Source organism: Canis lupus, chromosome 25 (genome assembly GCF_048164855.1).
Source record: "Canis lupus baileyi chromosome 25, mCanLup2.hap1, whole genome shotgun sequence".
NCBI lineage: Eukaryota > Metazoa > Chordata > Mammalia > Carnivora > Canidae > Canis > Canis lupus.
In genome coordinates this window covers 38,840,635-38,868,056 of record NC_132862.1, presented here as the reverse complement: position 1 = coordinate 38,868,056, position 27,422 = coordinate 38,840,635, and the positions used below count along the sequence as shown (strand labels likewise).

The 27,422-nt window shown below is 45.7% G+C and overlaps 2 protein-coding genes, 1 long non-coding RNA gene and 1 other non-coding gene across 7 annotated transcripts; 2 read left to right on the top strand and 2 right to left on the bottom strand.

Annotated features, from left to right (window-relative positions):
• Window positions 1-2,754: 2,754 nt before the first annotated feature.
• On the bottom strand, window positions 2,755-3,938 carry MRPL51 (mitochondrial ribosomal protein L51). The gene is made up of 3 exons (XM_072797509.1): window positions 3,694-3,938; window positions 3,499-3,609; window positions 2,755-3,070 (listed from the first exon to the last, which is right to left on the bottom strand). Exons 1-3 carry the CDS (start codon window positions 3,770-3,772, stop codon window positions 2,874-2,876), a joined length of 387 nt encoding a protein of 128 aa, XP_072653610.1. The 5' UTR covers window positions 3,773-3,938; the 3' UTR covers window positions 2,755-2,873.
• Window positions 3,939-3,989: 51 nt separating this feature from the next.
• Window positions 3,990-26,669, top strand: NCAPD2 (non-SMC condensin I complex subunit D2). Of its 4 annotated transcripts, XM_072797460.1 has the most exons (33): window positions 3,990-4,145; window positions 4,233-4,757; window positions 5,512-5,661; window positions 9,277-9,352; window positions 9,624-9,682; window positions 10,158-10,336; window positions 10,639-10,781; window positions 12,954-13,081; window positions 13,156-13,279; window positions 13,450-13,597; window positions 14,566-14,763; window positions 15,317-15,451; window positions 15,550-15,637; window positions 15,726-15,906; window positions 16,847-16,971; window positions 17,534-17,770; window positions 18,106-18,280; window positions 18,578-18,662; window positions 20,298-20,431; window positions 20,802-20,934; window positions 21,024-21,108; window positions 21,185-21,352; window positions 21,656-21,825; window positions 22,617-22,728; window positions 22,801-22,924; window positions 23,005-23,160; window positions 23,608-23,785; window positions 23,871-23,965; window positions 24,450-24,530; window positions 24,642-24,825; window positions 25,759-25,885; window positions 25,972-26,133; window positions 26,367-26,669. In XM_072797460.1, exons 3-33 carry the CDS (start codon window positions 5,535-5,537, stop codon window positions 26,450-26,452), a joined length of 4,203 nt encoding a protein of 1,400 aa, XP_072653561.1. In that variant the 5' UTR covers window positions 3,990-4,145; window positions 4,233-4,757; window positions 5,512-5,534; the 3' UTR covers window positions 26,453-26,669. The 4 variants fall into 4 exon arrangements, with proteins under 4 accessions (XP_072653561.1, XP_072653563.1, XP_072653562.1 ...); XM_072797462.1 differs by lacking the exon at window positions 4,233-4,757 and having other exon boundaries at window positions 3,995-4,145; XM_072797461.1 differs by having other exon boundaries at window positions 4,012-4,757.
• Window positions 9,752-10,079, top strand: LOC140617744 (small nucleolar RNA U85). Its single transcript, XR_012017923.1, has one exon. It is a non-coding gene; the product is annotated as a small nucleolar RNA U85 (small nucleolar RNA).
• LOC140616748 (uncharacterized) lies at window positions 17,660-21,451 on the bottom strand. Its single transcript, XR_012017119.1, has 2 exons — window positions 20,204-21,451; window positions 17,660-19,393 (listed from the first exon to the last, which is right to left on the bottom strand). It is a non-coding gene; the product is annotated as an uncharacterized lncRNA (long non-coding RNA).
• Window positions 26,670-27,422: the final 753 nt, after the last annotated feature.

Below are 27,422 nucleotides of genomic sequence, written 5' to 3'. Positions count from 1 at the left end.
ACTTTTATTTAAAAAATAAAGCTTAATTTAGAAATAAATCATTTTACAAATTGATATAACTCATGTACCATATAATCCACTCATTTAGTATATGTTTTTAAGTGTATTCACAAGGTTGTGCAACTGCTAATTCCTGAACATTTTTATCATCCCCAAAAAAGATTTGTACCGGTTAGCAGTTCTCTCTCATTCATCAGCCCTTACCCCATCTCCTGGCAACAACTATCTACTGTCTCTATGGATTTACCTATTCTGGACATTTTTTTTTAAGATTTTATTTATTTATTCATGAGACACAGAGAGAGGCAGAGACATAGGCAGAGGGCGAAGCAGGCCCCCCACAGTGAGGGTGAGCCTGATGTGGGATTTGATCCTCGGACCTCAGGATCATGACCTGAGCCAAAGGCAGCCGTTCAACCTCTGAGCCACCCAGGCGCCCCTATTCTGGACATTTAATATAAATACAAGCCTTTTATGACTGCCTTGATTTACCATAGTGTTTTCAACTTTTCAAGGTTCATCTGTATTGTTATATGTATTGGTATCTCATTCTTTTTTATGGCTGAATAATATTCCATTCATAATGGAATATTGTGTGGATAATGTGTGTGGATATACATTTTTAAAGGATTTTATTTATTTGAGAGCGCCGAATCCTAACCACTAGACCACCAGGGAACTGGATTTATTTATTTGAAAGAGAGAGAAGGCACATGAGCACAAGTAGGGGGAGGAGCAGAGGGAGAGGGAGAAGAAGACTCCCCACTGAGTGTGGAGCCCAACACAGGCCTCATCCCAGGACCTTGAGATCATGACCTGAGCTTAAGACAGTTGCTTAATGGACAAAGCCAACTAGGTGTCCTCCCAGCATTTATCAGTTGATAAACATTTGGGTTATTTCTTCTTTTTGGTTATTATGAATAATGCTATGAACATTTGTGTACCAGTTTTTTTATGAACATGTTTTCATTTCTGTTGTGTATATGCCCAACAGGAATGGAATTGCTGGGTCATATGTACCACTGATCACTCTTGTTTTCCACACATGAAATGTTCTACCACTTTTCTTTCCTTATTGAAATCCAACCTCTTCTAGGAAGCCTCTCCTAATTAGGCCAAATTTTTTTATCTAGATCATTCATCTCCATTTCAGAAGTTTCCAAACATGGCTAATTAAAATCATCTAAAAGGGATCCCTGGGTGGCGCAGCGGTTTAGCGCCTGCCTTTGGCCCAGGGCGTGATCCTGGAGACCCGGGATCGAATCCCACATCGGGCTCCTGGTGCATGGAGCCTGCTTCTCCCTCTGCCTATGTCTCTGCCTCTCTCTCTGTGTGACTATCATAAATAAATAAAAATTAAAAAATAAAAAAAAATAAAATCATCTAAAAGATTTTACAATCAGAATCATCTAAAATTAGAGGACACATACTTTGAATAACTACAAGCCTGGAAACAATCTAAATATCTATCAAAATGGAACTAGTAAAACATTATGGTATAGAACGTGAGGATATAAAAGAATATCCAAGTTATAGTAAATAAATAAGACAGTACAGAACTGTAAGTATGGAATCCTACTCTTCTCAAAAAGAGATATACAGTTAATATATGCTTGTACATGCACAGTCTATGTCCAAAGGATTAAAAAGAATTTTTTAAAAGTGGTCACCTCTGTGAAGGAGCACAAAAACCTTTCTGAGAAAGTTTTTCACTGTGAGAAAACTTTTCACCTGATTACCCTTTAGCAATTTTTTAAAAAATATTTATTTATTCATGAGAGACAGAGGCAGAGACACAGGCAGAGGGAGAAACAGGCTCCTTGTAGGGAGCCCGACGTGGGACTTGATCCCAGACTGGGATCATGCCCTGAGCCAAACCACATCTGCCCAACCGCTGAGCCACCCAGGTATCCCACCTTTAGCAATTTTTAAATTTTGCATGATATATAGGGATACACTTTTAAAATGTGTTTTAAGAAAACACACATAGATGTTCAAGACTCAGCTCAGCTCTACAAATCACAAATCTTTGGCGGCAGAGACCAAGTTTTTGAAATTATGAAACTACCAAGATGATTCTGATAATCAGTCAGGCTTAGAATATAAGCCATTCAAATGGTACTTTTTTTTTTTTTTAAAGATTTTACTTATTTATTCATGAGACACAGAGAGAGAGAGAGAGAGAGAGAGAGAGGCAGAGACACAGGCAGAGGGAGAAGCAGGTTCCCTGCAGGGAGCCCCATATGGGACTCGATCCCAGGATCCCGGGATCACGCCCTGAAGCAAAGGCAGATGCTCAACCACTGAGCCACCCAGGCATCCCTCAAATGGTACTTAATGCCTCATATTAAAGTGTACATATGAGAATAGATCTTTATTCCCTAACTAGAAGAGCATATTAGCTATTACGTTTTGTTTTTCCTACAGTTCTTAACTCAGAAAAGGTACCAAATATTTTTGATGAGGATCATGCAGAAGCATAATTCCAATTATCTATTACTTGTTAACCAGTGTGAAGGTGTTTTGAAAAATATATTTAACATAACAGAATTACGAGGTAATTAAAAATGACCACTTTCAATACATGAAGGCCTAAATAACAAAAAGTGCCAAAAATAATTTTTTTTTTCTTAAAGGGCAAGTGGTTAAGTCCAAACCTAAGACTATAGGACTTATGGATGAGTCAGACTTTCATAGCCTACAGGAATGAACAAAAGCAGCATCTAGAGTAAAATAAAGTTTGTGGCTAACAGATTCCAAAGAAGCCCCATTTTATTACAGGGAGCATACAAATTCCTTCCCTTATAAGGAAAAGTACTGTTCCCCTTCTCCGGCGTGACAGATGTGCCTCTTCTAGTTTCCAGCTTTCTCTTTTACCGGTACTTTCCATGTCGATTAAAGTGTTTATAGAGGTAGCTGATGCGTTTGTTAAGTTTGTGCAGATCATCAAGGAACATTCTATTTCCAACCATTTTCTTCTTTCGGATACAACGTTGTAATTCATTCCCCTTCCAGCCTCGAAGCCATCTGGGGCCCTTGATCAGTTCTTTGGGGTGCATTTTAAAGTCTCCTGTGTAATATAAGAGAATGAATTAGTTCTAAGACCAGAGAGAACCCAGCTTCAATCCCCTAAGCCTTTAGCAGAGTTGCTTTTCCTGAGCTACACCTATAAACAAGACATGTTACACCATCAGATCAAGAGCATAGACTCTGGAGCTAGGCTGTTTGGGGCTCAAATTCTGGCACTGCCATTTACGAGCTTTGGGAAAATCACATTACTTCTCTGTGCCTCAGTTTCCTTGCCTGTTAAGGTGAAAAAATTATTATAAGGATTAAGTGAGTTAATGAGTGTAGAGCACTCAGAACACTGCACACAACCTAAATTGACATGTAGGTGTCTGCTCTTACTATTGAGCAGGATACCATTCCTACACAGCTGAAAAGTCGTTACACCACAGCTGCCATTCTGAAATTCTGTAGCAGGGGGTCGGGTCTTACCCAGGATCCCGATGTTGTCATACACCCCAAACATGGCCCTCTTCTCGTTCCAACGATCAACCACTTTGGGAGGAGGGAGGGTGACCCTTACATGGAACATTCTAGGAATACCTAGGGATGGAGAAGAAAAGGAATGGCTATGAGCCGCTTCTGACAAGCAGTTCTCGGGGCGTCTTTAATACATCAGCCACTTACCCAGAGAGAAGCTTCTGCAGGCCAGGGGCACCTGGCCCCATAGGACCCTTCCTATCCCCAAAGAGAGGCTCCCTGTCATTGCTCTCGTCTCTCCCTCTCCCCTTTGCACACCGCACAAGCCTAAGAGTAGCTTTGCTCGTGGCCTTCAAGGAGCTGACGGGGACCTTCCACACGGGCGACACACGACGCTAAGTGGAGGCAGCCATCTTGGGCCTCACACCGCCTTGGCCCCGCCTTCCCCATCCATAGCCCCGCCCCCCGGGTTCCGTTGTACGGAGGCCTTGACATCCTCCCGGCCCACCCCGCCCAGGCGTTTCCGGTTCGCCTGCAGAAATCATGGAACGCCGGAGGGGCTGAGGACTCGTCTCGTCGTTGCCTGGGACGCCTCAAAACTGAATTTCAAGAAAATTTACCCTTTCCTGGGGCGTCCCTCAACTGTGAGGAAGATGAAGGTGCGGACCTTGGAACCCCGAGCTCCTTTTTTCTGTGCCTCACAGCAGTTTTGCGCTGAGGCTGCTCTTATTCCCCCTTTTATACAGGGGAGGAAATCTGAGGCTCAGAGAGTGAAGTGGCCTGCTGGACGTCACATAGCAGAGGAGATGGCGGAACGTGGATGAGAGCCTCAGCCTCCCAACTCCCAGCTTGGACTTGCCTCCAGTACTGGGGAACGTGGGGGGAGCGACTCGAGTGGGTCCCTAGCCCAGGGCACTACCACTTCCCAGCTAGGGGCGCCGCAGCAGTAGGCGGCGGGGAGACGAGGAGGCGGGTACTGGGTCTAGGCCCCGCCCTTCCGGCGGCTTCCGGCATGTGATTGGCCGGTCTGTGCAGGGAGTGTCGCGATTGGCCTCCTAGCGGCCGTTGAGATTTGAACTCCACGTTTGTGGCTTTGCCCGCGCGGCGCCTGGTTCGGAGGCGGGCTTTTGCTTCCGCCTGCCGGGGATTGGCTCGTTTCTTTGCCCGCTGGAGTGCTGCCGTGCTGATTGGTGCATCTTGTGCACTCCGTGTTTTTTCCTTCTTTTCGTCCTCGCAACCCGAGTCGGAGGAGCGGCGGGCGAACTCTTGAGGTGTGGTGTTAATGGGCTGGGGGAATGAAAGGCCAGGAATGTTGGGTGCGGGGCAGGATGTCGCGGTATTAATTCGGGTATGAGAGGCGAAGAGGTTGCAGGCGTGTGTATTCTTGGGGTAAGATGCCGTAGAAACAGATCCGCAACGGAATATGGGCAAATCGCTTAACCTTTCTTAGTTTCAATTTCCTCATCTGTAAATTGGGTTATATTTTGATGCATTCCTTGAGATTGGCATTCGGAGAACTAGATCAGATCTGTATTTAGATAGCCTAACAAGAACGTGACACAGTAAACAAATGTTACATGTTGATACTCTCCCCATTCTGGGGCCGGAACACCCAGTAGCCTATGTTGGCCCACTGTCCTGGCCTCGGGTGAGACATTTTCTCAGTATTTAAGCTTTGTCCATAAAAACAGAAATAATAATGCTAACGTGATGCATTGATATGCCACCTTACAACTCTTTAAACATTTTCATACCCTTTGACTCATTTGATCCTCAGAGCAACTTTGTAAAATAATCAGAGATTAGTAACTCGTTTTGCAGATGAGGTTCATAGGGTTAAGTGACATGACCAAATGACAGAGTCACAACTAGAATTAGCTTCTAGTTCAGGGTTGATCTCACATCCTCTAAGATAACGTTACTAGCCTGAAATAAGTTTAATATAAGCATCGTATATTGGAGAGGGGAGGATAAAAAGACAGGCCTTACTTACAGACCCTGACCTGTTTGCTGTTTGGTTTCCAGCCCTGTGAGTCAGTGGAAGAAAGATGTCGCCCCAACTGTATGAGTTCCATCTACCCATATCCCCAGAGGAGTTGTTGAAAAGTGGAAGAGTGAACCAATATGTTGTGCAAGAGATATTGTCGATCAAACATCTTCCATCACAGCTCAGAGGTAAGACTCCATAGCTGCTACTGTGCCTACACCTCAAAACAACCGTCTTACATGTAATTATATCATCTCTCTGTTCCACCACACCACTAAGCTCCATGAGGGCAAAGAACTTGTCTTTCCTAGTCAATTTTTTCCTAGCATTGCTTGGGATGTATTACATGGGAAGTATACATACACATTGACCTCATTTTCTCCATTATTCAATAAACAGTCTTGATGTATGTGGCTACTCTTTAGACAAAAACTTAGTTTTGATCTTTACCTCTTACCATATGCCAAAATTATGTTCTGGTAGATTTAAAAGTTATAGGAGAGGGTAGCTTTCTCAGAATGTATGGGACTTGCTTGACCTGTATCAGGTAATATTTTTTAAAAGTCTAGATCTCTTGTTTCCAAGAGTATGCAATAATGGGGGGGGGAACATGTACAGCTGCAACACTGAACAGCATATGTACAATGCAGTTATCCCTTGAAACCTACAGATGAATAAGCAATTTATACATTATCAACAAGATCCCATAATGTCACTATACTTATTGGAAGTGGTCTTGTGTCGGTTAGGTTGTTTTGGAGAGGTACATAAAGTAGAGATTAAGACTTAGGAGCCAAGCTATCTCAGTTTGAATCTTGGCTCTACCACTTTGACCTTGGACAAGTTACTTATTCTCTTGGTGCCTCAGTTTCCTCATCTGTAAGATAGGGATAATTGCCTACTTAATTTGTTAACTCCTACAAGAAGTGTTGGTTAATACATCAGCTAGAATTTAACTCCGTCTTATCTCTTCTCTGCCTTCCCATCATGGTTGCTAAATGGCAGCTCCTAGCTCTGATTTCCAAAGGTAGAAAGGGTGATTTTTTTTAATCTTTTAAAAGATTTTTTCTTTTCTTCTTTCATTTTATCTTTTCTTCTTTCTTTTTTTAAAGCTTTATCAGAAGCCTCCCAATCAGAGTTAGCCAAAATTGATTTTGCCTGTTTCCCTAACTATTTACTGGTAAGGGAAATGGAATCACCTAGATTGTCTAACCTGGGTGGCTCAGTTGGATGTCTGTCTGCTTTTGGCTCAGGTCATGATACTGGACTCCCAGGATTGAGCCCCACATCACGCTCCCTGCTCAGCAGGGAGTTTCCTTTTGCCCTCACCTTCTCCCCATCCCTGCTCACTCACACTCTCTCAAATAAATAAATGAAACCTTAAAAAAAAAAAAAAAAAAAGATAGTTATCTAGGAGCCTCCCCAAACCTAGACGTATCACCATTTGGTAAGCAAAGAAGGCAGAGTATGGAAGTCAACGGGTAGGTGGCTAGCCAACAGTATCCACTATGGAGGAGAGATAGACTGTTCTCTCCATACTGTATTGATATGTGCATCACCAATTGCCTAGGCTGCCCACTGTAGCAAATTGTTCTTTGGGTATTATAATGCATCATTTTTTTAAATTTTCTTTTTTTCTTTAAGATTTTATTTATTCATGAGAGACACAGGCAGAGGGAGAAGCAGATTCCCTGCAAGGAGCCTGATGTGGGACTCGATCCTGGATCCCGGGATCACACCCTGAGCCAAAGGGAGACACTCAACTTCTGAGCCACCCAGGCATCCCATAATGCATTATTTTTTAAATAGATAATCACTCTCTTTAAAGAGTTCTTTTTATAATAATTTCATTGCTTTTGGTGTTTAGAATCCTAATTATAAGTTCTACAAGATCAAATTGTTTAATTTATTGAAAAAGTATTTACTAACAATATACTGTGTGCCAAGCACTATTCTGGGTACTGGATATACAACTGTAAACAAGACAGACAGGTTGACAGTTTTTTCTCAAGGTTCTCAACAAGGAATAAATAAATACGAGATATATCAGATGGTTGCAAGTGCCAGGGAGAAAAATAAGCAAGATAAGATACAGTGTGGTGGGTAGGAACTACATTTTATGTTGGACGATCAGAGAAGGCTTGCTGATAGGTGACATTTGAGCAGAGGCCTTAGAAGCAAGGAAGTGAACTATGCCAATTCTCATAGGCATTCTAAACAGAAAGAAAAGCCAGTGCCATGTCTCTGAGGTGGGAAAATGTGAATATGGTTGGAGTGGAATAAGCTAGGGAAAGGGAGATCAGGTGAGAAGTGGTACAGATTCTCCTAGAGTTGTGCTCCTCAAAGTGTGGTCTTCAGACTAGCAACATTAGAATCATGATTTAGGAACTACTGGAAATCCAAGACCCAACCCAGAACTACTGAATCAGAAAATCCATTTTTTAAGACGATCCCCAGGTAATTCGGATGCACATTTAAGTTGGAGGAGCACTAATCTAGAGCCTCGTAGGTCATAGTAAAGATACAGCGTCAGTGTAAGTTTGAAAGCCATTGGGCTTTGAGCCCAGGAGTAACACGGTCTGACATTTTAAAAGTATCACTAGTCTGTGGAACAGAGTATGAAGGCCAAGGGAAGAACAGGGAGACCAATGGAGAGGCTAATACAGCAGTACCAGTTAGCGTGCTTGGAGTAATAGCAGTGGAGGTAATCTGAAAAGTTAGGTACTGAACAGATAGATGTTGAAAGGAGAGCAAACAGGATTGTTGATGGATTGAATTTTAGGGTTAAAGAAAGAAGACTAGCATGATGACAAGGCTTGTGGAAGAATGGAGCTGCCATTAACTGAAATGGAGTAGAATATGAGAGGAGCAGGTTTAGTCAGTCTGTTGGTTGTAAAATTGTGGAGTTCAGGGGCACAATGTGATGAGAAACAGGATATTTGCATAGCTTCAAAGTATCCCCCCACAAGATACTTAATTACTGCAAAGCAGAAAATAGTAACTTACACTAGAGATACCTGGCAAACACTACCAAGTGGTCAAAGTTAACATAGTAATAAGGCAATGATACCATGTACTCCTTGGTATGATGCATTGAAAGAATCCAGCATCCCTTCTACAGTTATGTTGCCAAAAATGCATAACCTCATGAGAAAATAGCAAACAAACGCAGACCAAAGAACATTCTACAGAATAACTGACTAGCACATTTCAAAAGTGTCAAAATTGTGAAAGACAAAGACAGAAGAATAAAGTGACATGACAGCTACATGCATTGTGGGACCCTGGATGGGATCCTGGACCAGGAAAAGGACAAATAGAACAACCAACAAAATTCAAATAAAGTCTGTAGATTCATTAATGGCATTCAGTTAATGTTAATTTCTTCATTTAGAATAGATTCTTGAGTGGTGGTTATATAAGATGTTAACATTATCAGAGTGAAAAGTGTAAGAACTTTGTATGGTTTTTGCCACTTTTGTAATTTCAAAATTAAAAAAAAAAATAGGTCCTCACTATTAACTACACTGGACAAGTCACACAACCAGTCTGAGACTTCATTGCTTTTTCCGTAAAATAGGCATAATACCATCTGCTTTATCTAACTCACAGATGTCATGAAACTCAAGTGAGGCTTTCATTATAAAACATGACAAATGTAAGATATTATAATAGGTTACATCGAAATGAGTTCTTTTGGTGGTTCAACCAATAAAAGTAATTAACTCGGTTTTCTGCCATCAATAGAATTTACCAAAAAGGCCTCTCCCCTCCATATTAATTAGTTTCTTTCATCTTTATAGCATTTCAGGCTGCCTTCCGAGCTCAGGGGTCCCTGGCTATGCTGGAACACTTTGATACAGTCTACAGCATTCTACAGTAAGTATAAAGCACCTAGCTGGTACTTTAAGAACCAGTGGCTAGTTACCCTAACTTTGCATGTTAGTCCTGAAATTCCAAATTATAGATGCACTGACAAATGTTCTGGGTGCTGAGATCCCTACTAATGAGCATTGACCCCAACTTAACACCACATTCATTCGAGCAATTTCACAGATATATTTAAGTATTAGATTCTTCAGGTTTGATCTGATTTAGAATGGGATCTGCAGTTTCCTGTCTTAACCCCCACACTTTCTTTCCCTCGTAGTCACTTTCGAAGTATAGATCCTGGCCTCCAGGAAGATACTCTGGAATTCCTGATAAAAGGTATCTGTGGGTCAGGGGTTAGGTGATGGAAGGTGTTTGTCATTGTTTGTTTACTCCTGTATTTTGTCAGCCATGTGATGATATCAAGGCTGTGGTGATTCAGTTGGTTTGGCTAAGCCTGGGGACCTTTGACCTATTAAGGTCTGTAATCTTGGTGGGCAATACAGAGTTATGTGTGTTCGCTGTAAGGGCAGACCAACAAGAAATATTTCCTACTTTTGAACTACCTCTCTTTAATAAGAGGGTTCTTCCAGTTGCCAGAGAGAAACTAGGGTAGCTGGAGTGAGAGAGTGGGGACAGGGCATGTTCAGGGTAAAGAGATCAGGGGTCCCAAAGGATTTAGCTTGTGTTGTGGCCACTGAGAGATGAAACACAGATCTTTGGTAATCTGATGGCTGCAAATGCAAAAGGTCTTTTGAAGTTGGGGTGTGTGAGGAAAGTGAATGAAGCTGACTCCAGATTCTGCCCCTTGTAGTGGTATCCCGTCATTCCCAGGAACTTCCCGCTATCCTGGATGATGCAGCTTTGAGTGTGTCAGACAGGAGTGCCCACCTAAATGCTCTCAAAATGAACTGCTATGCTCTGATACGCCTCTTGGAATCCTTTGAGACCATGAGCAGCCAGACAAGCCTCAGGGACCTGGACCTTGGGAAGGTAATTGGTGGTTTCTGGCTTACTTAATATGGGGCCTAGAAAGGTAGGGAAATGGAAAGAAGGGAATCCAACAGTTCTGGCAATCTTTTCTGTCCTTACTTAGGGTTTATGGGGAAGTATTCAAAAGTATCACAGCATATCCTTCCCTGACAAGAACCTCCTCTATATTTTAGAGCTTGTAATACGTCTTCTGTGTTAGTTTCTACATTGTCTCAACACTGGATAGTTTAGGCACTCGGACTAGCAGATCTTAATCTGCTTTTGTTTCCTTATATTTCCCTAAATATATGATCCTTTTCTAGGGGAAGAAAGCCCGGGCCAAAACAGCCCATGGCTTTGACTGGGAAGAAGAGAGACAACCAATTCTTCAGCTTCTAACACAGCTGCTCCAGTTGGATATTCGTCACCTGTGGAACCACTCAATAATTGAAGAGGAATTTGTCAGGTGGGTGGTTAAGATGCCTATGGGTTAGTGAGCTGTGACGAACAAGGGCTTTGTTGCCAGACATCTTTCTGAATACTTCATTTCATGCCGCACTTCTATATGTAACACATAGAAGTATACTCATAACACTGAGTTGTTAGGAAGTAAATAATAAATGTAAGAAACTACCGTGAATTTTTCATCTTTAATCCCATTAGTCATTCATGACACAGACTTTACTGATTGTCTCCTGAGCACATGGCTGGTATGTATGGCAGGCACTGGAAACAAAAGTTTCTACTCTCTTAGAGTTTATAGAGCAGAAAATGATTTTTTAAATAAGTAAAATATATGGTGTGTTTTATAGTTTATTATTGTGGAGAACAGTGGGGGGGGATTGGAGAGTTTGATGGAAGAGTTGTGGTCTTAAATCAGCTATCCTAGCAAGACCTCTTTAAGTGGTGACATTTGAGCAAAGATCAAGAAGAAGTCCGGTGAGCCATGAGAGGGTCTGGAGGAATAGGAAAGTCAAGGAATAAAACCATAGGTACAAAGAGCCCGAGGAGGGCATGTATCTGGCATGTACAGGACAGGGAATAGCAGTGAGGCCGGGGCAGCCACACAGTGAGAGGGACACGCTATGAAGTCCCAGAGGTGGTGCAGAGCCAAGTGTGTAGACCCTTGGCTGTTGTGGTGATTTTGGCATTTTCTCAGCGTGAGCTGGGGCCGCTCAAGGATTCTGAGCAGAGCAGTGAGGTGATCTGACTTGAATTTTATTTATTTATTTATTTATTTATTTTTTTTTTCTGACTTGAATTTTAATGGGATCATCAAGCTCTGGTTACTGTTAGGTTACTATGAAGGGAAAGGAAGAAAGCGGGAGACCAGTTAGGGGGCTGTTGCAGTGACTTGGGCAAGAGATGGTGGGAGCTTCAACCCAAGAATGGCAGTGGAGATGAAGGGATGTGCATGGATCCTGTACCTGTTTCCCAGAGGTAGAGCTTACAGGATGAGCTCACAGATGTGTGTGAGATTTGAGGGAGAGTGCAGTCAAGGATGACTCCCCCAGGGTATGTGCATGAGGATGCGGAAGAACAGAGTTGCCAATAATTGAAATACAGGCAAGGCTGTGAGGCATGTTTTGGGGTCGGGTGGGGGGAATGGGACGGGGGATGGACAATTAGAAGTTCTGGGATTTTTGTTTTGTTTTGTTAAAGATTTTATTTATTCATTCATGGGGGGGGAGGGGCAGAAACATAGGTAGAGGGAGAAGCAGGTTCCATGTAGGGAGCCCAATGTGGGACTTGATCCTGGGACTCCCGGATCATGCCCTGAGCTGAAGGCAGATGCTCAACCACTAAGCCACCCAGGCATCCCAGAAGTTCTGTTTTGGATACAAAGTTTGAGGTGCTTACCAGACAACCTAGCAATGTTATCTGACTCTGATGTTGAGTGTACAAATCTGGAGCGCAGGAGGGAGGTCAGCTAAGGTACTCATTTGGGAATACAGTGTATTTATATAAATGCTATCTATGGCCCCAAGACTGAATGAGATTACTAAATCAGTAAGTGTAGCTAGAGGAGAGCAGAAATCCCTATCCCTCCCTGGGGAAGGGAGTCTGGCATGTGGCCAGAAGAGGTGTTTCCAGGAGAAAGGCATGATCAGCTACATCCCATGCAGCTGAATGGTTGATCAGATAAGGACTGTGAGAAATCTTTGGTTTGGGGGATCCCTGGGTGGTTCAGCGGTTTAGCACCTGCCTTCAGCCCAGGGTGTGATCCTGGAGTCCCAAGATCGAGTCCCACATTGGGCTCCCTGCATGGAGCCTGCTTCTCCCTCTGCGAGTGTCTCTGCCTCTCTCTCTCTCTCTCTGTGTCTCTCCTGAATAAATAAAATCTCTAAAAAGAGAGAGAGAGAGAGGGAGAGGTCTTTGGTTACTTTCTTCTACCTTTTATCATCTATTTGGGTTCTGCGTAGGCATCATAACTGTTGAAAGTTGGTCATCTTGAAGATCAGAACATCTATCTAGGGTCAGCAGAGCAAAGCAACTTGGTGTAGAAGATGAGCAATAGAATGAAGAAAGCTAGAAGCCCCTGACTTTGGGGGCAGGTGAGGGAGAATGAATGATGCAGGGCCTGAACAGAATGGAATCCATATAGCTGACTTCACATCTCCTTCCCTTCCTTTCTTAGTTTGGTTACAGGCTGCTGCTACCGCCTCCTGGAGAACCCCACCATTAGTCACCAGAAGAACCGCCCCACCCGGGAAGCCATAACACGCCTGCTCGGTGTCGCCTTGACACGTTATAACCATATGCTCAGTAAGTTAGCCCTCTGCTTTGCCCCATATTTTCCATTTTGCCTATAATTTTTCTCACATTTAGTATGTCCACAGGTGCCAGTGTGAAAATCATCCAGATGCTGCAGCACTTTGAACACCTGGCATCCGTACTGGTGGCGGCTGTGAGTCTGTGGGCAACTGATTATGGAATGAAGAGCATAGTGGGAGAGATCGTAAGGTGACTCTTCTCTGAGTTTCTGATTCTCCCCTCCCTCGGGGAAGACACAGAAAGGTGGGAAGTATTTTCTCTGTGCACTCTAGATTTCTTCAGATGTTAGATAGCAGTCTTACCTTCCCTTACTAGGAAGTGAATTAACTTGCTGTGGCTGTGTTTTCTTCCCTGTGTAGAGAGATTGGACAAAAGTGTCCCCAGGAGCTGAGTCGGGACCCTGTGGGGACAAAGGGCTTTGCAGCCTTCTTGACAGAACTAGCAGAACGCATCCCGGCCATCCTGATGTCCAGCATGTGCATTTTGCTGGATTATCTGGATGGAGAGGTACGTGGCCCCCTGGGAATCTCCAGTTCGTCTGGGGATTTTAAGTACATTGCTATAAGGCTGTTCTTTAGAACAAGAAGATGGCTTTCCCATGAAGTCAAGGTATCTAAGCATAACTCTTGACAGTTTCTTCCTACAGAGAAGCAGATAAAGTTCATTGACTAAAGAGCCACTTATTAATCCCCATTTCAGTATCAATTGGTTTTATCCCGGTCTGGTTGGGGGTTGGCAGTTCCACACCTTAGGTCTAGTGAGAGTCACTCAGCTGTGATTCTGAGTCCCTTCCGTTCCTCAGGATGAAGCCCCTTCCGTTCTTCCTACCACCTGGCTCGCCTGCACTCTCCAAACAATGCCGCCTCTCAATTCTTTCTGCCTGGCTGCCTCCCAAACTGATGCAGGGCACTCGTAGGTGAATGTCAAAGACAAAAACAGACCACTCAGTCATCTAATTCACTTGAACTTCTTGTGCAAGACCCCATTCTCTGGCTCCTGGCTTGGCAGAAGCCCCAATCCCTATTCACCAAATTCTGCAGTGGACTTGCTTGGCACCCTGGGGGCTGACTTGTGCTTCATGTCTCACTCTTTGTCAGTAAAATGTGAGAAGGGGAGTGGAAGGGAAGGGGGTGAGGGGGTGTTTTATTAGTAAAGATCAAAGGCTTTGAGGCCTCCCAACGAAAGGTAGAAATGAACACTTTTCAAATGTGCATATATGTGATGAGCCTTATGGGGGAAAATTGTTTGGGCCTCTTGTTTATTTTGTCTCTATATTCTCTGAGCAGACGAGGCCCCTTCCAGTGATCTCAGGGGTAAACCTAAGTAGCTGACCTGAAAAAGTCACAGTTAAGCAAGCTTACCCTTCACTGAGGGCCTTGCCACTTCTTTGTGCCTGGACACGCCCAAGAGATTGGGGGAAGGAGAATTAGGATTGGAGTGTGGAGCCTCAGACTCTTTTTATTGCTCTCCCTTAGAATTACATGATGCGCAATGCTGTGCTGGCAGCTATGGCAGAGATGGTCCTGCAGGTTCTGAATGGTGATCAACTGGAAGAAGCGGCCCGAGACACCAGAGACCAGTTCTTGGACACCTTGCAAGCCCATGGCCATGACGTCAACTCCTTTGTGCGGAGCCGTGTTCTGCAACTCTTCACCCGAATTGTGCAGCAGAAGGTGAATAACTTTACACATGATAAACACATACAGTACTCTGGAAAAAGGAATCCAGTATCCCATAGAAGACTCTGGAATTCACATTGTTACTACCAGTAATAAAGGTCTTCCTCTATCAAGGACAAGGAAGCCTGGCTCCATTTAAACCTGGCTCCATACTATGTCTTAACCACTTAGAAGAGACTATTTTATATCCCATAGAAAAGTTCCTTTAGAATGAGTGGGTTGGGCAGCCCTGGTGGCTCAGCGGTTTAGCGCCACCTTCAGTCCAGGGCATGATCCCAGAGACCCTGGATCGAGTCCCACGTCAGGCTCCCTGCATGAAGCCTGCTTCTCCCTCTGCCTGTGTCTCCGCCTCTCTCTCTCTCTCGCTCTATGAATAAATAATTTTTTTAAAAAAATCTTAATAAATAGATAGTGGGTTGCTCACATAGAGTGTACTGCTCTATGTACAGTGTAAAGTGTAGATAGGGTGTAGATAGAGTGTAGATCACCTTTAGCAGAATGGATGGTGTGGGGTGTGAGCTCATCCTTCTCTTTGTACCCCATGCAGGCTCTCCCATTGACACGTTTCCAAGCAGTGGTGGCCCTAGCAGTGGGTCGTCTGGCAGACAAGTCAGTACTAGTATGTAAAAATGCCATTCAGCTCCTGGCCAGTTTTCTTGCCAACAATCCCTTTTCCTGCAAGGTAAGTAAGCTTGATCTACCCCAAAGAGAAGGAATTAAATGGAAACGGGGATCAAATTCTGTGACCTAGTGACTCTGATACTCATTTGACCCTGGTAGCTTAGTGATACTGACCTCGCTGGACCACTGAAGAAGGAGACACAGAAATTACAAGAGATGAGGGCCCAGAGACAAGCTGCAGCTGTTTGTAAGTAGTTCCTGCTCACCCTAGCCATTTCTGCTTCCTGCTGTCAGAAAGTCCAAAGAAAGGGTCTAAGTGAAACTTTCTCATTCAGCCACAGTGCTGGACCCAGAGGAGGAGTGGGAAGCCATGCTGCCAGAGTTGAAGTCTACTCTGCAGCAGCTGCTAAAGCTTCCCCAGGAAGAAGAGGAGATTCCTGAGGCAATTGCTAATACAGAGACTGCTGAAGGTGTGAAAACACGCATCCGTCAGTTGCTTGCCAAGGCTAGTTACAAGTATGTGAAAGGTTCTAAGAAACTTCACAAACAACTAGTTGTAAATAATGTTATATATGCAAATGTTCTCCATTTGAAAAAGAAAGTCTGAGTATAATTCAAGTTGTATAATCTCAAGTAAGTTGTTTAAACTTCCTGAGCCTCAGTTTCATTGTAAAATAGAAATGGTTGAGGGGTACCTGGGTGTTCAGTGGGTGGACCCTCTTGATCTCGGGGTCATGAGTTCAAGCTTCACGCTGGGTATAGAGATTAGTTAAAAATAAAATCTTTTTTTAAAAAATTAGTACATTGCATGATACAAAATTTAAAATTATAAAAAGGACATGTATTGTAAAGTCCTTTCCAGACCTATTTCCTAGCCACTTAGTGCCTCTTTCCACAAGGAAGCAACATTCTGAGTTTATTGCACATTCTTCCAGAGATAACAGACAAGTTAAACATGTTCTTTTCCTCCCCTTATTACACAAATGATAGAATATTCTACCCTCTGGTCTACCACCTTGCTTTTTTTCACTGAACCATGTATTGTGTGTTTTTAATATATATGCCTAATAAATAGCTGCCTCATTATTTTTTATGGCTACATCGAATCCCATTGTATGGATATACCATAAATTAACCAGTTATTGAACTCTTATTTTTCACAAACTTTGACTTAGCAAAGTTTTCAAGCAGATGTTTGCCACAAGATTTGAAAAGCCTTATTTGAGTGTTTTGAAGACTGTGTAGTAAAACATTGTCAATTTAGAAGTGGGAAAAGTGTTTTTTTGAGCTCTGCCTTTAATAGGTGTTTCTCAACTTTGTAAGCATGAGAAGTGTTCCTTTTCTTTGGGGCAGTAGGTCTAGCTTCTCTATGGAACCATGAGGTAGGCTCCCTTATAGAAGACTGCAGTGACACTCTTGTCAGTCCTGAGTTGGTGACAGGTGGATGTTCTGACAGGCAGGTCATCGTTCTCACTCAGGAAGCCATAGGCCACTTCCAGGAGTCTGAACCATTTAGTCACATGGACCCAGAAGTGTCAGAGGAGACCAGGTTCCTGAATCTTCTGGAGACTATTTTCAAAGGTAATTCCTTTTCCTTTATCAGCTAGCAAACAAAACATTTCTACTAGTATTTATGTGCCATTAACTTCATGCTAGATGCTGATCTGGCTAACAGAACCCAGTGCTGAAGAAATCCAGAGAGCTGTCAGAGCTCTACTCTGGAACAGAAGCAGCCCAAAAGCCTAAGATTGATAGTCATTTGGTGGAGGGAAAGGGTGTTTCTAAACCATAGAGGACTTTAGGAGTCTTTTTTGAGAAATGAACCAAGATATCTTTTTTTTTTTTTTTTTAAGATTTTATTTATTTATTCAAGAGACACAGAGAGAGGGGCAGAGACATAGGCAGAGGGTGAAGCAGGCTCCCCACAGGGAACTCGATGCAGGACTCGATCCCAGATCCTGGGATCACACCCTGAGCCAAAGGCAGACGCTCAACCACTAAGCTACCCAGGTGCCCCTAACCAAGATACTTTAGAGTAGGTTCTAAATGTAGAACTTCCCACTGTGGAAAGAAATGTCCAGGGATGTTACAGGTGTTGGGTAGCCCTCAAGGAATAACCATCCTATAACTGTCTAACTCCTAGGCCCAGTAGCTTCCACACAGGAGAATACCCAGGGGCCTGCAGGGAACACGGGCCTAAAACAGCCAGACTGTAAAGATAAGCCCTGTGTGTCAGAGCCTATGAAATCCAGGGACAATGATGAACTGGTAAAGCAGGAGATGCTGGTGCAGTATCTGCAGGACGCCTATAGCTTCTCTCTGAAGATCACAGAGGCCATTGGCATCATCAGCAAGATGATGTATGAAAATACAACAACAGGTATGCCAGCATCCCTCTCTGTAAGGACTGGGTCTTGGGGTTGGGAAAACCAGTCTTGTCCATATTTTAATGGTAATTATCTGCTCTTTAAAAAGGCAAGGATTCTTTTTTATTTTTTATTTTGTTGGGATTCTTTATTTCTTTTGGCTGTGTATATCCCCATGGAGCATACACATTTTAACACACAGTTCATGATAAGGCCATCAGGAGTTGACTTTCTCAGGGAGAGTGAGGAAAGCTTCCACTTGCGTGTTGCTACACTAAGAAAGGTTCTGTCTTTAAGTATTAGGAGAATTTGGCCAAGCAATGGGTGATATTTGTATCTATCCTCTCAGTGGTACAGGAGGTGATTGAATTCTTTGTGATGGTGTTCCAATTTGGGGTACCTCAGGCCCTGTTTGGGGTGCGCCGCATGCTGCCTCTCATCTGGTCTAAGGAGCCTGGTGTCCGGGAAGCTGTGCTTAATGCTTACCGCCAACTTTACCTCAACCCCAAAGGGGACTCCGCCAGGTATATGTGGTACTTTTTGGCCTTTGCCAACTTCTCTGAGGTCAGCTTCTCATAGGACTGCACTCTTTTAGGAGTCTGCAGTCTCCTAAAAGAAGGGTGGGGATGTGGGGGCATCCTTCTAGAGGAGTTCTGAAATCATCAGACATAGATCTGTAATGGGATTCAGTGGAGCTCAGACTTCCAGTCAAACCCATCCTACATAGTTATCCGACGTTGTAGTGGGATAGCCCTAATAACCTGTTTGTGGGTTCACACTTAGCAGTTTTTAATGACCTCTGCTCTCTGCTATTCCCACAGAGCCAAGGCCCAGGCTTTGATTCAAAATCTCTCTTCGCTGCTAGTGGATGCCTCAGTTGGGACCATCCAGTGTCTTGAGGAAATTGTAAGTCTCCTACTTTCTTTCTATTTTGTTTGTTTTGTTTTGTTTTTGGCTTATTTAGTTATTTAAATAATCTCTACACCTAGCGTGGGGCTCAAACCCCTAACACCTCAAGATCAAGTATCATACATTCCTCTGACTGTGCCCGCCAGGCATCCCCTTACTTCTACTTTCTTTATTCATTCAATAAGTATTACTGTGTGTTCAGCAATTTACTCAGCCCTACAAAGTATAAGATTATTTTCAAGTTCCAACATTTTAAAGGAACCAACAATATAGTGGGTAGCCAAAAAACATTTATACGTTTATAGAACGAGGTGGCACATCAGTGCCAGAAAAAGTGGCCTAAGTAATGGTTATAGCAGGAATGGTAATGTAATAACACTTATTATATATATGCCAGGCCTGTCCTCAGCAGTTTGCTCGTAGGAGCTTGCATCATGCTTATACAACCCTCTGAAGTGATGCTGCTAATGTACATTTTACGGTGACAGGTCCTGAGGCTCTGAGAGGTTAAGGTACTTGGCTAATGACAGCTGGTTTGTGGGAGAGACACAGGCAATATGAGCTCCGGAAAACATACTCTTACCTTGTATGTTTCTCTGAGGAGAACAGTGGGAGGACTTAAGCAGGGTCTTGATGAGCAGGATACAGAGAATTAGAGAAAGGAGGGAGCCAAGAAAGAGCACAAAAAGTTGCAGAGTGAAGATTGTGTTCTGGCTGGAAATTGTTACCTGCAAAAGATAAAGTGGGAGTGTAGATTGGAACGGAATTGAAAGGTCCCTGAATGCCTTTCACAAGTCCAGGACTTTCAGTTTGCCAGCATTTTAGTGAGGCCCATGTGCTTTGAAGCATTTGGATTGTGGAGCCTGAAGGCGGAAGTGGTGCTGACCACCAGCATCCACTAGGTGGAGCATTCCTGCCAGCCACCTTTTCTCTTCTCTGGGGCAAAGAAGAGCCCCGTGGCAGCCACTGGCCTGAAGTCTTCGAGGCTAGGAGGCTAGCTCACGGTCCCCGAGCTCCTACTGTAGGCAAAGAAGAGCTGTTTCTAAAAGATGAGCTGAGGTATGGCATGATGAAGTAGGTGTTGGGAAGACTGGTCCAATAGGAACATACAGGTTGGTGGAGAGGAGGCTGCTGTCAAGTGTGCAGTGGTGAGGGGCTGGCCTTGGAGGAAAAGCTATGGAATTGCACTTAATGGAAGATGGATTTTAAAGAGTAGGTGGGACAAAGTGAGGAAACGTTGACTATGAAGTTTCAAGCATATGAGACTAAGAGTGTTGGTATTCTGGGCAAAATGAAAAGGCAAGGGAGGATGCAGCCTTCCATTTTAGACATGTTGCATTGTTGTAACAGCAACAAAACCTACTAGAAATCTCCAAAATGTGGTCAGAGCCACGGATCCACACATAACAAGGTCACTCTGAAAATGTCATCTTAAATGCAGTTTTGAGGGCATGAGGATGGAAAAGTGACAGAGATGGAAGCCCCTCCCCAGACTCCTCCTCCTTCCTTTTCCGTGCCTAAGCATTGCTTTTACCCACCTCGGGTTCTCAGTGCTCTCTTCAGAGAAGTGGAACAAGGATCAGGCGAATTGTTATTTCCTGGCTTGAGCCTTTTTTTTTTTTCTCTCTTCAGCTCTGTGAGTTTGTGCAGAAGGATGAACTGAAGCCAGCAGTGACCCAGGTGCTGTGGGAGCGGGCAACCCAGAAGGTCCCCTGCTCTCCTCTGGAGCGCTGTTCCTCTGTCATCCTTCTTGGGATGATGGCACGGTAAGGCTCGGGTCCAGACAGGCAGTAGGAATAAGAGGCGGAGGGAGGGCTCTGAGAAGGCTCCCTTCCCTTCGGTACCGGCAGTCAGGCCCACAGCTGTACCAGGTAGTAGTTGGCTACCTAAATGAAAAGTAAAACAGTGCAAGTACCAGCACCCCCTACCCCTACCCCCCACCCTGCCCAACAGAAATAATGGGATTCGGTACAGGGAGAGGGATTCTGAGGGCCAGCCCTGTAGAGCCTCTTCTGTAGTGCTCCAGGGCTCTCAAAGCCTCGCACAGAGTGCTTGCTGTTACCTACCCCACTGGGCATTATTCCCTACAGAGTGCTGTCCCCGACTAGCTTTAACTCTGTGGCTTCCTTCTCCTAGAGGAAAACCAGAAATTGTGGGAAGCAACTTAGACACACTGGTGAACATAGGGCTGGATGAGAAGTTTCCACAAGACTACCGGCTGGCCCAGCAGGTGTGCCATGCCATCGCCAACCTCTCTGACAAGAGAAAGGTATGGGGGATCTCCAAACCAAGGAGAGTGGGGCTCCTCTTAACCACTCTCAACACATAGGCACATTTTGTCTTTGCTGTTCTCAACAGCCTTCTCTGAGCAAACGGCACCCTCCCTTCCGGCTGCCTCAGGAACATAGGCTATTTGAGCGACTGCGGGAGGTGATCACAAGAGGTGAGTTATCATGAAGGCCTTGGGTAGAATCGAGTCCTTTGGCTGCAATGAGTGACTTCTCCCTTCTTCTCTGCAGGCTTTGTCCACCCAGACCCACTCTGGATCCCATTTAAAGAGGTGGCAGTGACCCTCATTTACCAACTGGCAGAGGGCCCCGACGTGATCTGTGCCCAGATACTGCAGGGCTGTGCAAAACAGGCCCTGGAGAATTTGGGAGAGAAGAGCACCACCCAGGAGGGCCCGAGTAAGTAGACAAAGAGGGTCCTCAGTGGGCAGCAGCCAGACTCTACTGCTTTCCTTGTCAGGCCAGCAGCAGCTGCCAATACTACTTTTTATACCAGCCCCTGCCCCACCCCAGACCATACTCTCACTGTTGTCACTTAGGTTGGGCCAGTTGCTTCTACCATTCCCTTGTCCCTATCTCTTACTTCTTTGCTAGTCTGTGTACAGCACACAAACAAGAAGAAGATCTATCAAAATAGGGTGCAGGGCCCTGTGAGACTTGATTCTGTCTTTTTCTCCCGGCTATCCCCCTCCCCTCCTCCAGAGGACACCCCTGTGCTCCCCACTTTCCTACTGATGAACCTACTGTCTTTGGCTGGAGATGTGGCTCTGCAGCAGCTGGTACATTTGGAACAGGCAGTGAGTGGAGAGCTTTGTCGGCGCCGGGTTCTTCAGGAGGAACAGGAGCAGAAGACTAAGGACCCAAAGGAGAAGGTGAATGAAGTGCCTGGGCATTTGGGTTTCTCTGTCAACCATTGCCCAGATTTGTTTCATGACCATGGGTCATTCACATTTCCTCTTGGGGATCTGTGCTTTTCTACCAATAAATGAAACAAGGAAGACACTCTGCTCCCTGCTGCTATTACTCTGGGAAAGATTAGTGAGAACAAAGATGGAGCAGGCCGTACACTATCACCCAGGAAGGAAGGTTTTAGGGAAACACAGAGTACTGTGTTAGGGGCCTTGGCCTGCAGTACAGGCTGCCCCCCCGGAGGTGCTGTTTATGAGGATGAGCACTCACTTGCCCCCCCTTTCCCATCAGCCCTGGGCACTGGGCCTGCCGCCTGATGGGGACCTTGTGTTCTCCACTAGAGGCAGTGATGCCTTGCAGACCAATAAGCCTCACAGCAGTGGAATAAGGTCTGACCTCTGTGACCTTGAACCATTGTCCACGTGATCCATCTATTGACTGTATACAGGACATGACATGCTTCTCTGAGGATGAGTTCAGAGATGGAGGAATATGCTTTGGCAACTTGAAAATAAATGCCATTTGTTCAGTTTCGAACTTGCCAATTCAGATTTGGCAACATGAAAACAAAATGACAAAGACCTAGTTCTTTTCCTGTTTAATTCAGGAGTCCTCCCTCTTCACAGACACATTTGACAGTCGTAGGAGTACTTTTGCAGCACTTGCCTTTCCCCAGATGCATTCCTGCAAAATGCATTCTAGTCAACAACACTGTCCCAGATAAGCTGTGACATCTGGTTTCTTATCCCACCAGAACACCAGCTCCGAGACCACCATGGAGGAGGAGATGGGGCTGGCGGGCGCCACTGCTGATGACACAGAGGCAGAGCTCATCCGCGGCATCTGCGAGAAGGAGCTATTAGATGGTAAGACTTGCTGAGGGGTCTGCTCCCTGGCCCATGTAACATGTCCCAAACCTAGAGCCGTTCTTCTGACAGGCAAACAGGTCCTGGCTGCCTTTGTTCCGCTTTTACTCAAAGTCTGCAACAACCCTGGCCTCTACAGTAACCCTGAGCTCTCTGCAGCAGCTTCACTTGCCCTGGGCAAGTTCTGCATGATCAGGTAAGCCCTGGGGCGGTAGTCCCTTCTCTGAGAGGATGGGGATTGGACGGTCTCCCTGATGACCCTCTTCTGGCCCCTAGTGCCACTTTCTGTGACTCCCAGCTTCGTCTGCTGTTCACAATGCTGGAAAAGTCCTCACTCCCCATTGTCCGGTCTAACCTCATGATTGCTACTGGGGATCTGGCCATCCGCTTCCCCAACCTGGTGGACCCCTGGACACCTCATCTGTATGCTCGGTAGGAGATCCCTCATGACACTTTAGCAGGCCTCACCAGCTCTGGGATGCTGTAATCCGGCAAGTATGAGAATCACTAAAACTGTATTTGTCTGGTCTTTAGCATTACTTGGAACATCTGCTTGATACTTGGCCTGTACAGGCCATGGCTTTGTATGGCCCCAAAAGGATTGGAGCCTCAATCCCAAGCCTTGACTGCAAGCTTGGCCTCTTTCCCTGGTCCCAGCTTTCTAACTGCTTCTAGACTGTCACATTAAGAAGGGGTAATAGAGGGACACTGACTGGCTCAGTCAGTAGAGCAGAAGGCTCTTGACCTTGGGGTCATGAGTTCAAGCCCCACATTGGGGATAGAATTTACTTTAAAAAAAAAAGAAGAAGAAGAAGAAGAAAGGGTAATAGATTCCCCGCAAGGGCCTTTCCTGCCAGTGATTTAAGATTTCATCCCCAGGCTCCGGGACCCAGCACAGCAAGTGCGGAGAACAGCGGGACTGGTGATGACGCACCTGATTCTAAAGGACATGGTGAAGGTAAAGGGGCAGGTGAGCGAGATGGCTGTGCTGCTCATTGACCCCGTGCCTCAGATCACTGCTCTGGCCAAGAACTTCTTCAATGAGCTTTCCCACAAGGTGAGAGGCAGTGAGGAAGCTGAGGGCTCGCTGCTCAGGAAATAGGCACACCACCATCTCTATAACGTGACACTCTCTGTCTCAGGGCAACGCGATCTATAACCTCCTTCCAGATATCATCAGCCGCCTGTCAGACCCCGAGGGAGGGGTGGAGGAAGAGCCTTTCCACATCATCATGAAGTATGGTTCCCCGGGCCCAGAAGCACACTTTTCATGGAGTAGATGCTTAGGAAAGAGACGGATCTATACTTGAATTCTGGCTCTGCTCCTTAGCCGTATGGCCTCCAGCAATAACTTAACCTCTCTGTGCGTGTTCCTCCTCTAAAGGATGAGGCCTGTGAGACTTGTCCCTTAGTTCCTGAGCAAGTTCAGTACAAGAAAGTTGCTAACATGGTGGTAGGCACAGTAGTCCTCACTACATGGCAGTGCTTTTGTTATAAATTCCCATTCTCAGTGAAAATTTCTCAGGGGCGTGGGGTGGACCTATTGCTGATAGCATACGAAGAGGGCAGGAGGAATGTTGAGGCAGGCCTAGGCCATGGCCAAGGGGATTTTCTCCCTCGGCCAGGAGGATGGCAGCAGGTTGGTGCCCAGGGAGGGACGGGGTTGTGTCAGGGACAGGTCTGAGCTGGCCCTGGGAGGTCACACGTCTCCCCTTCCTCAGGCAGCTGCTCTCCTACATCACCAAGGACAAGCAGACTGAGAGCCTGGTGGAGAAGCTGTGTCAGCGCTTCCGCACAGCCAGGTACTGCCTTCCCCCGTGGCGCCCCGCAGCCGTTGGAGCCTCCAAGGCCCAGGCAGGATGGGCCTTTACTCCTGCATCCCGCTGCTTCCTACAAGCCTTTGCCATCTGCAGGACTGAGCGGCAGTACCGGGACCTGGCCTACTGTGTGTCACAGCTGCCGCTTACCGAGCGAGGCCTCCGCAAGATGCTGGACAACTTTGACTGCTTTGGGGATAAACTGTCAGATGAGTCCATCTTTGGTGATTTTTTGTCGGTCGTGGGCAAGCTGCGGCGTGGAGCCAAGCCTGAGGGCAAGGTGAGTATGGTCCGGCCCTAGCAAAGACACCCGCGTCTGTGCTGCCCGGGCCTGCCTCACCTGCCCCAGGCTGCACTGTAGCCAAGTCACCAGCATGACCTGAGACCAGGTCTTTCTGTCTTCAATTCCTGTTTCTTTTTCTCTTTTTAAAATTGAACTTTATTTTTTAGAGCACTTTTAGGTTCAAAAGCAAAATTGAGTGGAAGGCATAGAGTTCCTCATATGTCCCCTGCCCCCACACACACACAGCCTCCCCCACAATCAATATCCCCCACCAAAGTGGCACATTTGCTGCAATCGATGAATCTGTGTTGACACATCATTATCACCCAAAGTCCATAGTTTACCTTAGGGGTCACTCTTGGTGTGCATTCCGTGAGTTTGGACAAGTGTGTCGTGGCCTACGTCCATCATTATAGTATCATATAGTATGGTTTCACTGCCAGAGAAGTGTCTGTGCTCCCCCACTCTCTGGACCCCAAGCCCCCAGCTACCACTGATTTTTTTTACTGTTGCCACAGTTTTGCCTTTTCCAGAACATCCTATACCTGAGTCAGGCAGAATGTACACCTCTCAGCTTGGCCTCTCTCTGTGTTCTGCATCTTAGTTTTTACTGTGTCTTTTCATGGACTTCTTTTTCATCATAGAAATAACTGTTTCCAGGGGCACCTGGGTGGCTCAGTGGTTAAGCATCTGTCTTGGCTCAGGTCGTGATCCTGGGGTCCCGGGATCGAGTCCCGCATTGGGTGCCCCGCATGGAGCCTGCTTCTCCCTCTGCCTGTGTCTCTGCCTCTCTGTGTCTCTCATGAATAAATAAAATCTTTTAAAAAATCTTAAAATCTTAAGAAATCTTAAAAAAAAAAAAAAGATTTTAAAATCTTAAAAACAAAAAACTGTTTCCAGGCCTATTCTTCATCTCTTCTTCCCTTTCAGGCTATAATCGATGAATTTGAGCAGAAGCTTCGGGTCTGCCACACCAGAGGGTTGGATGCAGTAGAAGACCTGGAGGTTGGCCAACGGGGTAGCCAGAGAGCCCCATCCACCAAGAAACCCTCCACTGGTATGTGAGGCAGCCCCACGGGTGGAGAGACCAGGCCTCCTCTCAGAGGTTCCTTTTTCTGGGACTGGTGTCTCTGCCTTTTCTAGTTTCAAAGCGGCACCAGCATCTGGCTTCTGCAGCCTCATCAGACAGTGACTTTGTCACCCCCAAGTCCTGCCGTACTGCCCATCGGCATCCAAATACCCAACAGCGAGTTTTCAAAAAGAAACCCAGAATTGTCTTCTCAAGTGATGAGTCCAGCGAGGAAGGTATGCTGCTCCCGGCCTTGGCCCAGAGGGAGCACAACTTGGGCGGTGAGGCTGGTTCCGATGGGGCCCTGCTGTGTAGATGGTCTTCACCCCTGCCCCCAGGTGTCCTCCCCTCACGCAGTTTGGGTTTGATTTCTGCGGTGTGGTCTGGGGCCATCCCACTGTTCTCTGAGATCTGTTTTTCACCATCTTTGTGACTCAGCTTTTTCTTATTTCTCCAATCCTCTGAGTAGAGCTTTCGGCAGAGATGACAGAAGAGGAGACACCCAAGAAGACCACACCCATCCGCCGAGCACCTCTGCGAAGGCACAGGCCCTAAGAGGTCATCCTCCCTGTCCCCGTCCCTGCTGTGCAGGGTGTCTTGTGGGGGTGACCTTGAAGTCTGTTGCTCCTGTAAAACACTTGTTTGCCTGTCTTCCTTTCTTTTTTTAAAGTATGGTTCTTCAACTAGCCTAACTGAGCAGGATTGAGCTGCTTTCACTGGATTGTGTCTGCCACAATTATTCCTAGTGAATAAATGTTTTTATATGTTTTTATTCTTCCTAGCCTTGTCTGTTTCATCTTTCACATTAGCCAAGACACAGGAGGCAGGCAGAGGATTATCAGTCCAGAAAGGGGAGGTTCTAGAGGCTGTTTCAAGCTCCATGCTCTCCCCCTGGTGCCTTAGTTTCCCCTTCTCAACCTCCCCATGCTGCCCAAATAGCAGGATTGCTTCACGGCAGCAGAGCACAGTGTCTAGTCTCCAGATCAGTGCTGCTCCACTTGGGGGCAGTTTTGCCCTCCAGGGGACATTTGGCAATGTCTAGAGATTATTTTTGTCATCAACCTAGGTTGGAGGGATGCTATTGGCATCTAGTGGGTAGAGACGAGGGATGTTGCTAAATTTCCTACAATGCAGAAGACAGACCCCACAACATAATTACTCAGCCCAAAACATCAATGGTGCCAAGGTGGAGAAACCCTTCTCCAGACCAAGGGCTGGTCTGTGTGCTCCCCTCCCCGCTTTATGTTCTGTAAGCCCATCTCTGGGACAGGTGACTGACCTGGCCACCGGGCTGATGGAAGGCCAGGTCCTCTCCACCATCTGTGGAAACTCCACCTACCAAGAATCCCTTTACTGTTAGAGTCTGTGGGAAGTCAGCCCCTCAGGCAGGCACTGCTTTCGCCTGCCCACCCCCTCAACTCCCCAAGTCTTGTCTGCTGAGTCACCTGGACCAGGAGGCAGTGAGCATGCTCTCATGACGACAGTGGTGTCTTTGCTGTCATGACAACGGCAGGCTGCATCAGTA

Excerpts from the sequence above, each read along its gene's own strand:
- MRPL51 (XM_072797509.1), bottom strand. The coding sequence starts at position 3,772 with ATGACAGGGAGCCTCTCTTTGGGGATAGGAAGGGTCCTATGGGGCCAG. Across the intron at positions 3,610-3,693 it reads CTGCAGAAGCTTCTCTCTGG|GTATTCCTAGAATGTTCCAT; the intron begins GTAAGTGGCTGA and ends CTCCATCCCTAG. Across the intron at positions 3,071-3,498 it reads TGACAACATCGGGATCCTGG|GAGACTTTAAAATGCACCCC; the intron begins GTAAGACCCGAC and ends TATATTACACAG.
- NCAPD2 (XM_072797460.1), top strand. The coding sequence starts at position 5,535 with ATGTCGCCCCAACTGTATGAGTTCCATCTACCCATATCCCCAGAGGAG. Across the intron at positions 13,280-13,449 it reads ATAGTGGGAGAGATCGTAAG|AGAGATTGGACAAAAGTGTC; the intron begins GTGACTCTTCTC and ends TTCCCTGTGTAG. Across the intron at positions 15,907-16,846 it reads CTTGCCAAGGCTAGTTACAA|GCAGGTCATCGTTCTCACTC; the intron begins GTATGTGAAAGG and ends ATGTTCTGACAG.